This window comes from Canis aureus, chromosome 2 (assembly GCF_053574225.1).
Source record: "Canis aureus isolate CA01 chromosome 2, VMU_Caureus_v.1.0, whole genome shotgun sequence".
In the NCBI taxonomy this organism is placed as follows: Eukaryota; Metazoa; Chordata; class Mammalia; order Carnivora; family Canidae; genus Canis; species Canis aureus.
Window position 1 is genome coordinate 58,302,431 of NC_135612.1, and position 16,554 is coordinate 58,318,984.

The 16,554-nt window shown below is 47.2% G+C and overlaps 1 protein-coding gene and 2 long non-coding RNA genes across 9 annotated transcripts in view; 2 read left to right on the forward strand and 1 right to left on the reverse strand.

Moving 5' to 3' along the window:
- Window positions 1-1,970: 1,970 nt before the first annotated feature.
- On the forward strand, window positions 1,971-14,810 carry LOC144299134 (uncharacterized). The gene is made up of 5 exons (XR_013365914.1): window positions 1,971-2,108; window positions 4,211-4,502; window positions 5,036-5,182; window positions 6,894-7,078; window positions 14,367-14,810. It is a non-coding gene; the product is annotated as an uncharacterized LOC144299134 (long non-coding RNA).
- Window positions 7,075-15,453, reverse strand: LOC144299127 (uncharacterized). 4 transcript variants are annotated; one of them, XR_013365911.1, is made up of 4 exons: window positions 15,255-15,453; window positions 14,403-14,649; window positions 8,830-9,116; window positions 7,075-7,735 (listed from the first exon to the last, which is right to left on the reverse strand). It is a non-coding gene; the product is annotated as an uncharacterized LOC144299127 (long non-coding RNA). The 4 variants fall into 4 exon arrangements; XR_013365907.1 differs by having other exon boundaries at window positions 15,171-15,453; XR_013365905.1 differs by lacking the exon at window positions 15,255-15,453 and adding an exon at window positions 15,051-15,168.
- MTHFS (methenyltetrahydrofolate synthetase) overlaps window positions 15,088-16,554 on the forward strand; it is a 32,364-nt gene continuing 30,897 nt past the window's right edge. The window contains exon 1 of one of the 4 annotated variants that reach the window (XR_013365894.1): window positions 15,088-15,389. Coding sequence is in view for 2 of the 4 variants with exons in the window: in XM_077874465.1 (XP_077730591.1) it covers window positions 15,270-15,389 (120 nt within the window). In the remaining 2 variants the exon portion in view is untranslated. Of the gene's footprint in view, window positions 15,390-15,867; window positions 16,445-16,554 lie in introns of those variants that run through there. The other 3 variants (XM_077874465.1, XM_077874456.1, XM_077874455.1) reach the window with 3 other exon arrangements.

A 16,554-nucleotide genomic window follows, 5' to 3' on the forward strand; every position in this document is an offset into this window, starting at 1 on the left:
CCACAAGAAACATAGGAGAAAATCTTCACAACTTTGGAGTAGAGATTCTTAGCTATAGCATAAAAACCTGTACCAGAAAAGAAAAAAAAAACCCTAAAAATTATACTCTTATAAAAACAATTTAGAATTATATCTCAATAAAGTTGTTAAACTCAAAAAAGCCAGTCATGGAATGGCAGGTAACATATGCCACAGTGATATCTGACAAAGGACTTGCATCCAGAATGTATGTAACACTCACAATCCAGTAGCACCACAACCCTCAGCCAAATTGAAAAATGGGCAGAAGTTTGGAACATATGCTTCATGAGAGCAGATGGGAAATTTTCACAGAAGAGATGCTGGACGCCACCAATCACCAGGAAAATGCACATGTGCACCAGCATGAGACCAGCGTATGGCCCCCTTGAAAGGTCTGACGGCACCGAGCTTTGGGGACGACGTGGAGAGCCTAGAACTCTCTCGTGCATGACTGGTGACCGTGTAAAATGGTATGTCTGTGGAAAAGTGTGACAGTTTCTTGTAAAGTGACACACACACTGACCCTAGGGCTCCTAGGTATCCACTCAAAAGAAATAAAACACATCCATGCTCTTCACAGAAGCTTTATTCATAATGGCAGGAAGGCCCAGAAACAACCCAAATGTTTAACAAATTGTAGCCCAACCACAAGACGACTATTACTCAGCAATAATCAGGGGATGGCTTACGAAATCGGATGGACAAACCTCACGCACGCTGAGTGAAGGAGCTGGTGAGCAATGAGTACAGAGTGTGCTGGGTCTTTCCCAGCCAGGGAAGACAAATCTACTGGTTGGTGCAGAAAACCAATGAGTGGTGCCTGGGGTAGGGGCTGGGGCACTGTGGGACAGATCTTTCTGGGCTGTTGACAGTGTTCTGCATCTGCACTGTGGTGGATAAAATCGTTGGAATTCATAGTGGTGCTCACTTGAAACAGGTGCATTTTATTATAGATAACATCTCCACGTAGTGGATTTTTAGAAAGCTCTTGTTTTTGAAGAAAAAAATGATAGATACTCATTATAAACCATGCAAATTAAGGAAAAGTATAAAAGGAAAGAAATAACATCACCCCAAATACTAAGTTATTTTTATTTATTTATTTTTAAAGATTTTATTTATTTATTCATGAGAGAGACACAGAGAGGAGCAGAGACACAGGCAGAGGGAGAAGCAGGCTCCTCACGGGGAACCTGATACAAGACTCGATCCCAGGACTCTGGAATCATGCCCTGAGCCGAAGGCAGATGCTCAACCATTGAGCCACCCAGGTGTCCTCCAAATATTAATTTAAAGTAGAATGTTATTGGGGAGCTTGGGTGGCTCAGTTGGTGAGGTGTGGGGATTCTTGGTTTGGTCTCAGGTCCTGGACAGCTGGGCTCTGTGCTCAGCACAGAGTCAGCTTGTCCCTCTACCTCTACCCCTCCCACCCAGCTCACACACACACATACTCTCTCTCTTTCTAAAATAAATAAATAACTCTTAAAAAAAAATAAAGTGGAGGGGTGTCTGGATGACTCAGTGGTTGAGCATCCACCTTGGGCTCAGGTCATGATTCCAGGGTCCCAGCATCAAGCACCACGTTGGGCTCCCTGATGATCAGGGAGCCAGCTTCTCTCTCTCCCTCCCCACGGCTCATGGGTGCGTGATCTTTCTCTCAGATAAATAAATAAAATTATTTTTTAAAAAAGGATGTGTCGCCCATGAGGCTGGAATGAGGCTGAACATCATATTGGCTGAAACTGCATGGCAAGGTAATGGCTGCTTACTGGTTATTCCCCACACACTAGAAACCCCAGCTAAGTCATCACCTTTAATTTTCATGTACTCCTCTGAAGTAGGTATTATCCCCATCTTAGAAACAGGCTTAGAAGCAGGAAGAAACTTGCCTATGCTCATGGGGTTGGGTAGGTGGGTCACGTTGGCCATGAAGCCACTGGGCACTCACTGCCCTGAGCCTCCTCTCCTTACCACTTCCTCCTGATCCCATGGGCCTCCCAGATTGCCATCCATTCACACTGGGACTGTGTGTGGGCCAGCTGCTGGAACTGGTTTCCCCACCAAGGGCATGCATCCTCAACAGCCAGGTGGGTGTCCTCATCTCCCTCGTCTCCACCCTTCACCCATTTATGTGTGTCCTTCCTATAGAACTGCCCTAACTTAAACTGATCATCACTGTCATGGATTTGGGAACTTTCTGCAGAGGGTGCAAAGCTGCTGACAGGGAGATATTTTTTGAGTACCTCCATGGAGCATGAACATAAACCCTGTCTTTACAGTTAGTTGGTGGCCGTGTGTGGCTATTTGTGCTGGAAGATGCTATTTGGGACACAGCATCAGGGTGGACATGGCTGGATCATTTTTCCATGGTGTTGGTGGGTTTTCTCTGGTTCGTCTGTTTTCGAAATGAAGGCAGGACTTTCGAGACAGCTGACTGAGCCTAGGGCTATGTTTTGCTGCTTTAACGGAGTAGACATAACTGGCTCCCCGAGAACCAAACCCGCACCCAGTGTTTGCTGAAACTGTTCTGAAGCTCCAGGCTGATGACTCTGCTGTTTGAGCAATCGAAAAATGTATATACAGAAAGTGTGTATTACAGACACTTGCAACACAAGTACTCTGACACAATCTAATTCCCACTGACTTAGCTCCTAGTGCCCCGAGAACTCCCACATCCCTACCCACCACAGTCAGCTGCCTACTTGCACTTGTATTGGTATATTTTCTCCCCTCCTATTACGATTGCAGGGCCAGGCGTTAGGAGGCCAAGCCCTATACTTGTGGGTGACACCTTGCTCCTGACTCTGCAGGAACCTCTCTTCAGCCTCCCTTATCATAAAACCAAATAGAACCAGACACACAATCTCTCGGTGACTACCCCACTCCTCTGCTCTCATTCTCAGAAAACCTCCTCATAAGAGAGTCCGTATTTGGTCTCCAGACTCTCTCCTCTTTCATTATCTCTTGGACCCTAATGCCCCCTCTACCGATGTCAAGGATGGATTCCCAGTCTTCAGGTTTCCTGGCATGATGATGTTGGACATAGCAGACGACTCTCTCTATGTGCTGTTAGCTGACTTCAGGGACGCCGGTCTCTCCATTCTCCCATCTCATAGGCCACTCTTCTCATTTCCTGTGATGGGTTTTCCTCATCTCCTCAAGCCAGCTGCCCAGTCCTGAATCCGGGGCACCGCTGGCTGGTCCTTGGCTTCCCTCACTCCCACACCTACACTGAACTTCAGGTGTCTCATTCAGCGAGGTGGCTTTACAGGGCCACCACATGCTGGCCCCACACCACAGCCCAGACTTCTCCCTTGAACTCCAGACTCAGATCAGGTGTTCAACTACTCATTTGACATCTTTCTACTTGGATGTTTAACAAGTGTATCAAATGCCATCATGTAAAATCTGAGCACCTGACTGTCTCCACTCCCTGAACCTGCCTCCTTCGCCATCTTGGTTAACGGCACCTCCCCCTCTCCATCTGCTAGGGGAAAACCTTTAGATTCGTTGACTCCTTTACTCTCAAACCCCAAGTGCAATCCATCAGGAAATACTATTTGTTTCCATCATCAACACACACCCAGTAGTCAGCAACCTGTTATTATCCTCATCACCACTACCTGGTGCAAGCCATCTCAAATCTCTTGATGGATTTTGCAGTGGCTGCTAACTGGTCGTCTTGCTTCTGTCCTTGCCTGTCCACAGCATATGCCTGACATGCAGCTAGAGGGATCCTTTAAAATGTAAGAGGACTTGAATGAGTATGTCACAGGGATGAAAGCTATGGCTTGGAAAATATAGTCTGTGGTATTGTGACAGCACTGTGTGGCGACGGGTGGGAGCTACACCTGTGGGGAGCACAGCAGAACATATAGGGAAGTTCAATCACTATGTCATGCATCTGAAACTATGTAACACTGTGTGGCAGCTATACTTCAATAAAAAGGGAAAAAAGTAAGATAACATATGGTACCTCTCTACTCAAAACTCTCCAGTACTTTTCACCTCCCTCCAAATAAAAGCCAAAAGCTTCTAACATCCTTACAAGGATTCTCATTCTGCTGTTTCTATAATGAGACTTTCCCTGCCCTGTGAAGAGCCCGAGCTCATCCCTGCTGTGTCAGGCACATGGTGAGCCCTTGGGTGAGTCTTATGTGTTCCTTCCAGCCTCCCCATTTCTTTCCAGCTGGGGATACTGTATGGCTTCTGAGGATAACAGTGCTGGGGAGACTCGGATGGTGATGACTCTATCGTGAGGCCCACCCCCAAGCCCACAGAGCTGTCTGGGGACTCGGACATCAGAGCAACATCACCTCTGGTGTCACGTGGGCATGCCAGGATAGGGCTACTGCTTCCAGAAGCATAGTCCTTGGTGGAGGTGCGGTGTACAGCTGCTGCATTGTTGCCATGTTCTCAAAGACTTGGAGTAAACAAGGAAGACTGTCGTCCCCAAGAGAGGCAAAGCATTACTTAACCAGGTAAGTCTCTTGTTACAGGGTTCTACTCAGCTTACAGAGCCATCCAGAGTAGCCATGGACACCCAGGGAAACAATGCCTCCAAAGTTCAGCAGAGACATTTGACCATTAGCAGGACCCCTGAGCTCTGGGAGTCCCCGGACGGCTCCGCTTACCTACTTATCTGTGTCCTTGCCTTCAATCTTATTGATGGTCAACCAGATGCTCAAACCATGAACTAGGTTTCTGGGAGTCATCCTCAAACCTTCCTGTCCTCTATTCCTGTTCTTCAACCATAAATTAACCCAATCCTGGCAACTTTACTTCTTAAATATCTCTTATTCCATCCATATCTCTTCTTCTAGCTCCTTAACCCCTACACTAAACCAAGCTACTGTTACTTCTACCCAGACTACTTCTGGAAGGGATGTGTACCCTGACCCATCGCCAGCCCCCATGGTGTATATTCAGTACAGCTAGCATCCTTGTCTGAAAATGTAAATCCAATGTCACCCCTTTGCTTAAATTCATTCAGTGTTTTTTTCATTCTTCTTAGGAACTCAAATTCTCCCACAAAACTCTGTGTCATTCTCCCTCCCTACTTGAGTGTGGGTTGGACCTAGAGACTTGCTTCCAAAGAAGAGTGTGGAAAGGGGAAACAAAGCTGTGATGGAGAAGCCTGGCGGATACTACTTTTACCCAGGTGATCACAGTTAACAGATGTTGATAGCATGTGTGTGATGAAAAGGCATTTAATCTCTGTGTTATTCTTCTGCAAACCCATAATGCCCAAATCGAGGGACATTTCACAAAATACCTGACTAATACTCCTCAAAACCATCAAGGTCATCAAATAAATAAGGAAACTCTGAGAAACGAGCAGTCTAGATGAGTCTGTGAAGACACAGCAACTAAAAACAACAGGACGTCCAGGATGGGACCCTGGCACAGGACAAGTGTGTCAGTGGGAGAACTAGAAAAATCCCTGTAAAGTCTGAAGTTGAGTTAGCAGCAATGTACCAACTCCTAACTCTGGGAAACGAACTAGGGGTGGTGGAAGGGGAGGAGGGCAGGGGGTGGGGGTGAGTGGGTGACGGGCACTGAGGGGGACACTTGACAGGATGAGCACTGGGTGTTATTCTGTATGTTGGTAAATTGAACACCAATAAAAAATTAATTTATTAAAAAAAAAGAAAAAAAATTGTACCAACGCTGGCTTCTTAGCTTGGACGTGTGCACCACAGTAACACCAGGTGCCAATGCTGTGGGCTGGGGGAGGAGCATACAGAAAATGCATATTTCCTATGGAAACTTTATGTAAATTTAGGGTTTAAAAACGTTAATTAAGACGCAAAGAGATGAATCAAATCCACCCCACGTTGTCTGGACCCAGCCCTTCAGCCTTATCTCCTGCCTTTCTGCTGATGAGCATTTCCAGCTATTTTTGATTCCTCCGGAGCATCACACTGTTGTTCCCTTTAGGCCCTTTGCACATACAGCTGTTTTTTCATAGAAGACTCTCTCACCTCCCTTCTCTGTTCTCACCCACCCTAACGCCTGGTTAGTGCTTACTCAACCGTGGGGTTTCAGCTGAGATGCCACTTCCTCGTGATGGGGGTGCTGAGGCGGAGGTGTAGTCATCAGACACCTCCAGGCCTGTGTAGACGGTAGGAATGCTCTGTGCAGGCTGACTATATTGAGGGTTTACATGATAGCTCTATTTCCTCCTGCAAGCTGGCACTTGATTTATTTTTTATTTTATTTTTAAAGATTGTATTTATTTATTTATTCATGAGAGACACACACCCACAGAGGCAGAGACAGAGGCAGAGAGAGAAGCAGGCTCCTTGCGGGGACCCTGATGTGGGACTCGATCCCGGGACTCCAGGATCACAACCTGGGCTGAAGGCAGTCGCTCAACCGCTGAGCCACCCAGGCGTCCCTGGCACTTGGTTTATTAACACCAATCTGTGGTAGTGCTGCCTGAACTTTAATATGAATACAAATCCCTTGGGGGACCTATTAAGATAAAAATACAGATTCTGGGGAGGGCCTGAGACCCTGGCTACCTTACAAGGTGCCAGATGGTGCTGATGGGTCACGGACCAAGGTCAAAGTCAAAGATATTGGTAAGTGGATCACATTTTGGCATGCTAATGAAAATTAAGGCTTGGGCGGAAACATGTAAGAAAGACACCCTGCATATAAATGAATTCAGTGCTTGTTTCACTTTTGAGGATGGAAACTCTGCTCATTTCTGCTGCTCCCTCTTCAAACCTGCGCGTCCCCACCCACATGCTCAATTTCCACACCATTTGTTGAACGGAAGGTGTGCTATCAGCACAGTGTCATGGACGGACGTGAGTCAGTGGGATTCCCTGGTGACATTATTACTTTTCTTTTTACATTTCTAGAATGGGTGCCTACCACTTAGAGTGGAGGGAGCCACCCTTTCCTGAGTGTTACCTCGCTTGTCAAATTATGCTTCCACGTGGTTCAGTACTCCAGCTACCGTTTGACCAGTGAAGAATGATGAAGTTTTGGAATATAAGTGAGGTTTGAAGCCAACAACCAAGAAAGAATCCTTGAGACCTCTTTGGTACAAAATGGTTGTTTTATTAAAACACAGGGACAGGACCCATGGGCAGGAAGAGCAGCTGCCCTGGGCTCATGAGGGCTGGCTGATTCTATACCTGCAGAGTTGGGGGAGGTAAGGAAAAGGGAGATTTTGAAAGAATTTTCATATGCTAAGAAGGACATGTGAGATACCGGAGGCCTTGCCATTGTCAAGGTAAAGATTGCTTTTCCCTGGACTAAGGTATTAAGACTTTTGGAAGTGTCCTGAGGAATGACACACATATCCCGTCCTGGGTGTGGGTTGTTTGCGGGTTATCAGCTGGGTTTTGTCCTCAGCTAGCCCTACTCCTCTGTTAAAGAATATGAGGGGTCTCCTGACCTGGACTTCCTCCGCATCTTGGGATTTTATTAGCTTCAGCCAACTGCTCTCCCACTGAGTTTGCTCATGACCCAGCCTTTACTCGCTGACTTAACAGATATCCACCCAGCACCCACGCCATATGCGGTCCAGTGCTGAGCACGAGGATACAGGCATCTGTCCCACATGGTCCCAGGCTGAGAGCACACGGCTGGTCACAAGAGCAGGCGGTTGAGATTTGGTTTTGGAGATCCTGATTTCTTTCACGTACTAGCCTTCCACATTCATGAGCTTGGGCAATCTCCAAGCCTGTTTCCTGTTCTGTGAAGATAACACAGTAATAATATCTATGTCACAATTTCTGTGTTGAGAACTTAGCATGGCATGTGGCAGAGCAAGCTCAAGAAATGCTAGTCCTTGTCAATGGCATTGCTCCAGCTCAGAGGGCAACGCTCCCCTCACACTCCCCTTGCCCATCCCATCGTAAGTAGTCCTATGTTAACAGAGCCCTGCAGTAAGGACCACGGGATAGTCTGTCAGGGAGACAGGTGGGAGGGTTTACGTCAGCCATCCAAGAGCATACAACCAAGAAAACCCTTCCTGGACATTTCCCAAAATTCCTCTTCCTGGCTGTTGCTTCCAGGGACCTTTTCCCCCTTTTCTTCCCTCAAACACAATGGAACTGATTGTGTTAGCTCTGCCACCGCCTTCCTATGTGACTCATCCGCCTCCATCCCCCCTCCTCCCCCTTTGGGAAGTAACTGAAACTCCTCTGACCATTTTAGGCACAACAGGTCAGGGACCAGCTTTCTATCATTTTGGCTTTTGGTCTATCACCCAAGTGCCTTATCAAAGGATTTTTTCAATCAATCAATCAATCAATCAATCAATCAATCAATCAAGTCAGTCATATAGATGGTGCCTTCCTAGGAAGCACTTTAGGATGGCTCTGCAATCAGCCTGCCCAGGGGTCCGGGGAAGCATAGCGCACTGGGCTAGGGAGTGGCGAGCAACCAGGCAGCCCAGGTAGTTGAGAGGAGCGGCGCCAACGACAGGTTTTCACTAGAGGAATTTTGGGGAGACAGTGATAGAGGGAGGATGCTGAGTCTGGCAGTGCTGGGACCAGGCTGTAGGAGAGCTTGATCGCTGGGAGATGAGTTAGGGGCCTGATGTAACACGTGGTCGGTCTATGTTTATTCATGTACACTTGGGTCAACTTAAACTCCTGTTTTCTCACAGGATCATCTCTCCCATTTCATGTTTCTACAGACTTTATTTACTTAACAGTTTTTTACCTTTTCTTCTGAACTAATTCTAATCTTACAGAAAAGGTTGCAAAAATAGACTTTCCGTACATGCTTCATCTAACTTCCAATAACGTCAGCATCTCACATAATCATAGTGCAGACAGATACCTGAAGAAACTGAGGTCGATACTCCGCCGTGAACTAATGTCCAAGCCTTCTCTAAATCCACCAGTTTTCCCTCTAATGTCCTTCCTCTGGCCATCAAGGATAGTGAAGTGTATTTAACTGTCCTGTTGTGTCTCCTTAGTCTCCAATTCCTGAGTTTCTTGGTCTCTCATTGTCTTTCATGACCTTGAGAATTCTGAAGAATGCTGGTCAGGTGTTTGTAGATGGTCTCTCAATTTGGGTTTGATGTATTGTTCACGATTGAGGTTTTCATGCTATCCTTGATTTCTCTGGCAGGAAGGAATACCACACAAACGAATTTGTGTCCGTTTCCATGCATCATATTAGGGGGCATGTGTGTCTTATCACATGTGAAGACCTATTCTTGTGGGGAGACACTTTGAGACCATAAAAACATTCTTTTTGTTCCTTATTCTTTTGCCCGCTGATTTTAGCACCCATCCACGGTCCCTGCCTGCACTGATTATAAGTGCAATATTTGCTTAATGGTGATTCTCGATTTCCATCATTCCTTCCACATTTACTAACTAGAATTATAGGATAAGGAGTTATACCTACTTGTTTTTGTCATTTATTTATTATTACTCATTTATCAATCACTATGGACTTACTGATAGTTATTTCATGGGTTATAGAGTAAAATTATTATTTTGCTGCTCAATTTGTCCTAGCTTCAGCCACTAGGAACTCATCTGGGTCCTGGCGCCCCTTTTGCCATGCTCCCTCCCACTGTGATCACCTCCTTAACTTGTTGCACCACAGGATTTCCCAGGCCCATCTTGCTCCTGCCTCAACTCTGGAAACCTATTTTTTTTTTTTTGTGGGAGAATGACATTTGGAAACCAACATCTGGATGCCAGATATCACTGCTATGGAGGGTCCTTGTTTCTAGATCCTCTGATGAACAGAACTAGGAAACCTAAGTGTATGTAATCTAACACACATACCTCTACTTATTTCTGTATGTATCCATTTGTATATGTATTTAAAATCACAAATTCATATCAATACTTCCAATTCCAAGCCAACACAGCGAGGTCATTCCCACCTGTACTCCTTCCTTATCTGTAACTAATTTTTCCTGACAAGGAGAGGCTGGGATTCTCAGTGTATTCACTTATTTGCTCAATTCTAGAACACAGATAAAAGTAGTTTCACAATTACTAATTTATAACCCTACTAAAAAATATCTTAACTAGAGCATCATATTAGTGTAATGCTACTTCAGCCTTTAATATTACAGTAGTACACAGTCAAAACGCTGGTTTCCAAAGTAACTTAAGTTTTTTTTCTCCACCATTCATGGTGATTGTCAATCATGTAGTTGTGTCCCTGCTTGCTGTGTTCTGGCTTCCCTCCACACCCTGGCTATATGTACTTGTGCACCTGTGTATGCAGTTGTCTGCATGGTTCTGAGGGTTAGAGCTACCCAGACAGGTGTCATCAAAGAAACATCATTTTCCTCTCGTCATATGGCTACCCCTTCCCACTCTCCTACCCTGTCCTCACAGATTCCCTACAGGGACTCAAGGATCATTTCGTTTATTGCATTTTTTTTTAAAGAAATGAGCAGATACATGTATATTTTATTTTTTACTGTTCTTTATTTTATAGAGATGTGGTGGACAATAAATTCACCTTTTAAAAATGTATTAATTTGTAGTTTTTAGTACATTTACAGTGTTTTGCAGCTGTCACTTCTAACTTTAGAATGTTTTCATTACCCCAAAAAGAAACCCTGTACTCTATGCCCCTTCCTTCCAGCCCCAGGCAACCACTCATCTACTTGCTGTCTCTATGAATTTGTCTGTTCTGGATATTTCAAATAATGGGATCTTACAATATGTGGCCTTCATGTCTGGCCGGTCACTGAGACCTATCCGCGCTGTATCATCTCATATTCCCACAAGTATGAGAATTCATTTCTTCACACCCTCACCAACTCATCTTCTGTATTTTATTTTTTTAAAGATTTTATTTCTTAATTTGAGAGAGAGAGAGAGAGAGAGGGAGAGAGAGAGAGAGAGGGGGAGAGAGAGAAAGAGAGAGAGAATGAGCAGTGGGGAGGGACAGAGGGAGAGAGGGAGAAGCAGGATCTCTGCTGAGTAGGGAGCCTGATGTGAGCCTCGATCCCAGGATCCTGGGATCATGACCTGAGCTGAAGGCAGATGCTTTGACTGAGCCCCGCAGGTACCCCTGTATTTTTAGAAATATTTTATTAATGAGAGGCACAGAGGGAGAGGCAGAGACATAGGCAGAGGGAGAAGCAGGCTCCCTGTGGGGAGCATGATTTGGGACTCCATCCTGGGACCCCAGGATCACGCCCTGAGTCAAAGGCAGATGCTCAACTGCTGAGCCACCCAGGCGTCCCTGTATTTTTTATTATAGCCACGTTAGTGTGTGTGAAGTGGTATTCCTTCATGGTTTTGGTTTGCATTTCTCTAATGACTAATGATGCTGAAATCTCTTCATGTGGTTATTAGCCATTTGTGTATCTTATGTGGAGACATGTCTATATTTAAGTCTTCTGCCATTTAAAATTAGATTATCCTTTTTTATTGCTGAGTTGTTAGAGTTCTTTATATATTCTGGATTCAATTCAGATAAATAAATATCTGATGAAGACATATGATTTGTTGATATTCCTCCCATTCTATAGCTTGTCTTTTCATTTTCTTGATGGTGCCCTTTAATGTACTAATGTTTTTAATTCTTTTATTTTTTTAAGATTTTATTTATTTATTCATGAGAGACAAAGAGAGAGAGAGAGGCAGAGACACAGGTGGAGGGAGAAGCATAATGTTTTAAATTCTGATAAAATCCAACTTACTTTTGTTACTTGTGTGTTTGGTGTACAGCTAAGAAATCATTGCCTGATCCAAGGTAATAAGGATTTATGCCTGTTTTCTTCTTAGAGTTTTGTTTCAGCACTTGTGTTTAGCCCTTTGATCTATTTTGAGTTACATTTTGAATATGGTGTTAGTTAAGGGTTCAACTTCCTTGTTTGCATATCCCAGGACTGTTTGTTAGAAAAGACTGTTCTTTCCCTATAGAATCATGTTGGCACTTTTTTTTTTTTCAGGAAAATCAATTGACCATGAATGTGAAGGCTTATTTCTGAGCTCTCAATTCTATGCCAAGTACCCATATTTTTATCCTTATGCCAGGGCCACACTGTCTTATTGCAGCTCTGTAGTAACTTGTTAGGTTTGGTAGTGTGAGTTTTCCAACTTTGTTCTCTTTTATCAAGACTGTTTTGGTTATTCTGCATTCCTTGCATTTCCATGAGAATTTTAGGATCAGTTTATTGATTTTTGCAAAAAAGCCAAATTTGATAGGTATTATGTTGATTCTACAGAATCAGTTCAGTTCAAGGAGTAGTGCTATCTTAACAATATCAAGTCCTCCAATCCATGAACATGGGACATCCTTTACCTTATACAGATCTTCTTTCTTTCAACAATGCCGTGTAGTTTTTGGAACTCTAACACTTGTTAAATTTATTAAGTACTTTTTTGGATGCTATTGCAAATGAAATTATTTTTTAAATTTGAGACTATTTACTTTATTATAAAAATCTGTGTTAGGGTTCTCTAGAGAAAGTGAATCAACGGGAGATCCATATGTACAGGCTTATTACATATACCTTATATATTATATGTACCTACTATCATATATACTCAATAATATACACATATCAGATATACATGTAAATCTCATTTATAATATATATTTCCTGATATATATCACAAATATATATATAAAATGAAATACCAGTCATGAACTGTGTGGGTCTGCTTACACAGGTCTTTTTTTTTATTTTTTAAAGAAGACTTTTTTTTTTAAAGATTTTATTTATTTATTCATGAGAGACACACAGAGAAAGAGGCAGAGACACAGGCAGAGGGAGAAGCAGGCTTCATGCAGGGAGCCTGACATGGGACTTGACCCTGGGTCTCCAGGATCAGGCCCTGGGCCAAAGGTGGCACTAAACCGCTGAGCCACCCAGGCTGCCCCAGATCTTTTTTTTTTTTTTAATAAGGAATCCAGTACTGTATTTGCTCTTATGAGTTTACTAAAATCCTTTTTTTTTTCTCTAGCTTACTTTATTGGAAGAATTTAGTCTATACTAACACCTGGGTGGTTCAGTAGTTGAGCATCTGCCTTCGGCTCAGGTCGTGATCCCAGGGTCCTGGGACTGAGTTCTGCATTGGGCTCCTGCAGGGATCCTGCCTCTCCCTCTGCCTATGTCTCTCTCTCTCTCTCTCATGAATAAAGTCTTAAAAAAAGTCTATAACACATATACAAAATAGCTGTTCATCAACTGTGTGTGTTATCTGTAAAGCTTCTGTTAATGGTAGGCTATTAGTAGCCAACTGTGTGTGTTATCTGTAAACCTTCTGTTAATGGTAGGCTATTAGTTAAATTTTTGGAGAGCTGTGTGGGGGTCAATGCCCCTACTCCCCATGTTGTCTGAGGGCCAGCTGTATATGTTGCACAACAGAGCCAATAGGAGGTGTCTGTTGATAACAAGACTTATGTAAAGAGCTGACTCATGTGATTATGGAGGTCAGCAAAATCTTCAGAGCCATGGTCCCAATTTGAATCCAAAGGCCAAGAACTGCTGTAGAACCAGAACCAGAAATATGTTCCATATGTAGAGTGCTGGGCTGGAAGAGGTATATTTGTATACTGGTCTTGTATCTTGCAACTTTGTTGAGTCCCAGCTTATTAATTCTGGAATTTTTTTATTTTTTTAATTTTTTATGGATTTCCCCAGGATGTCCTACATGTAAGATCATGTCATCTGAAGAGATAGTTTTACTTCTTTCTTTCCAGTCTGGATGCCTGTAACCCCATAACCCATTTTTTAATAGTTTCTTTATTAAAAGGAATTAGCCCTTTGTGGTTTATGTTGCAAGTATCTTGTCTCGGTTTGTCAGTTGTCATTACTTATGCATATGGCTTTTTATACTATGCAAAAATTACAAAAAGCTTTCACGTAGTCCAATATATCAAGCTTTTTTCTTACCACCTTGCCTTATACTGCGGTTAAAGGGGAACTGCTGTCTCTCCCACTACTGCCTAGTCTCTGCTTTTACACTAGATCCTTAATCCATTTGGAGGTTTTTATGTATGGTGTTAGATATGCACATTTTATTTAAAAAAATGGCTGTCCAGCTCTCCTTGGACCATTTATTAAAAGATGATGCTGGCCCCAGTGATTTGAAATATCATCTCTGTCGTATACTAAATTTCCATAAGGCTTCTGGTCTATTTCTGTGCTTTCTGTGCTATTTAATGCTGTACTGTGTGTTCAAGTGGCAGTGCCAAGGTGTTCTAATACTAGAGGCTTGATAGTTTGTTTCAAGGTTTGGAAGGGCCAGTTCCCGGGGGGGGGGGGGGGGCTCTCATTTTCAGTGTTTTTCTATTCTTGAATGCTTGCTTTCCAATAGGAACTTCGGTAAAATCGACGTTAAACTTACGAAATTTTCTCCAAACTTCTAATTGTTTTACAGCTCATTCTCTATCTGTGAAATAATGAGCCCTCTCACCTTTGTGTCACTGATGTAAACTGAGTTTAAGAGCCTTTCTCCACATGGAGTTACTCCTTGGAACTATGGTTTCCCCTCCTCCTGGTCCAGGTAAGCTCCGGCAAGCGCGGGAAGCCCGGAGCGTCCACCTCGGAGGCCCTGGAGGCACAGAGCTTGCACAGGAGGCGCACGCAGCCCGCCCTGCACGGCGAGCACACGGCGGGCCCCGAACTGGTCACAGGGCCGGGTGGCCTGCGTCCCGGGTTCTCTGCAGGTGAACAGGAAAGCTCTGTCGGTCCCTTGCTAATAAGCCAGCTCCGTCCTGCCCACGGAAGAGAAGAGTGGGGAAGCGTTTTTGCCAAAACCCCACATCATTTCCCCTTTGACCAGCAGGTCTGCGTCGGCCTGCCTCGGGCTCGCGCAGGCCCAGGCTACGGCCCCGGCCCCGGCCCCGGCCCCGGCCCCGGCCCCCCAGGCCCCGGCCCCCCAGGCCCCGAGTCCGGACCGGCCACAGCCGCTCGGAGCGGGGCAGGCGGTCACTAGGTCCCTGCCCGGAAGGGGAGGGAACGCCCCTGGGCCCGCACCAGGCTGGAGCCTCCCTACCTCGCACCGCCCCGGGGCCTCCCCCGGACCCTCCCCCTGGAGCCCCGCCCCAGGGCCCTCCCCTACCTCGGACCCTTGCCCCTGCCCCTGGGGCGCCGCCTCCCCGGCCCTCCCCTTGCCCGAGGCCGCCCTCCCCCCACCCCGTCTCCCTCCGACTCTCCCCCAGTCCCCGCCCCGACCGCGGACCCTCCCCCGACGCCCGCAACGCGGTCCCGCAGGAGGCGAGCCGGGGGCGGGGCGGGGCGGCCGCGAGCCGGAGGCGGGACGGACACGGGCGCCCGAGAGATGGCGGCGGTGGCGGCAGTGAGCAGCGCCAAGCGGAGCCTGAGGGCAGAGCTGAAGCAGCGTCTGCGGGCGATGAGCGCCGAGGAGCGGCTGCGCCAGTCCCGCCTCTTGGCCCAGAAGGTGCGACACCGAGGGGACCCCGCGCTCGGGGACGGCTGGCGACTCTAGGCTGGCAGACTGCGCAGGCGCAGCTCCCGGGCGCGCGCACGTCGTTCCGTGGGCGGCCCCGGGGGCGCGCACGTCCCTCCGTCGGGCTCCAGGGCGCGCGCACGTCCCTCCATCGGCGCCCCGGGGGCGCGCACGTCCCTCCATCGGTGCCCCGGGGGCGCGCACGTCCCTCCGTCGGGGGCCCGCGGCTAAGGAGGGCGAGGGTGGCGGGGAAGGCCAGCCGGCGGGGGGCGAGCAGGGTGGGGGCAGGAAGCTCCGGCCGGCTGAGCCGAGGCCCCGTGAGTTCCCGGGAGCGTGTGGACGCGCTGCCAGAGTCCAGCGGCCTCGGGGACACGAGCCGAGAGCGCGGCCGGGAGGGTGGGACGCCCGAGGGCGGGGCGGGGCGGGGCGGGGCGAGCCGTCCGGCGGCTTCCCCCGGGCGCCGGGGCCCTGGGTGCGGAGCCTGCGGAGTTCGCTGGAGGCGCTTCAGGGAGCTGAGCCCGCAGAACCCCTTCCTCGCCTTTCCCTGCTCCGTCGTCCCCCCACTTCCCAAGCGCAGGGTCCCCAGGGGTCCCAGCGGCCCGGAGAGCCTCCGTCTCGCCCCACGCAGGGGTGCAGGGCCGCTGTGTGCATTTGCACCGAGTTCCTGGAGCAGCCGCCAGAGGCATGGCGGGGGGCCTCGGGGGTGTAGACGGTACCGGAGCCTGGCCCGGCCCGCAGGTGCTCGGATCCTGGCGGGTTCTCTCCCGCCCTGGGAGCGCCCGTCCCGGTCCACACTGGCTGTGTGCGGGTTGCAGGGACGAAACAGATTTGGCGGTTGCTCTGAAGTAGAGTCTGCAGGAGGAAATGGGCTTGAGAATAAGGAATCGCAGTGCCCAGGTGTACGATGAACACCAAAGCTCCAGAAACCACCAGTGGAAGATGTTCGAGATGCAGTTTGTAGTCGAAGACGGGATTTGTCAGGTGGAGGCAGGATGGCGTGGGTGAGCCCCTGCAGCCGTGTCCTGGCGAGAGGTGGAAGGACACCGGTGAGCAGGCCCTTTGGAGCCACACAGATCTGCGTTTTAGCGGTGTATGGTGGTGGCCCGGGCTCCTAATCTTTCCCAGTGTCTGATTCCTTATCCATTAAAAGGATCAC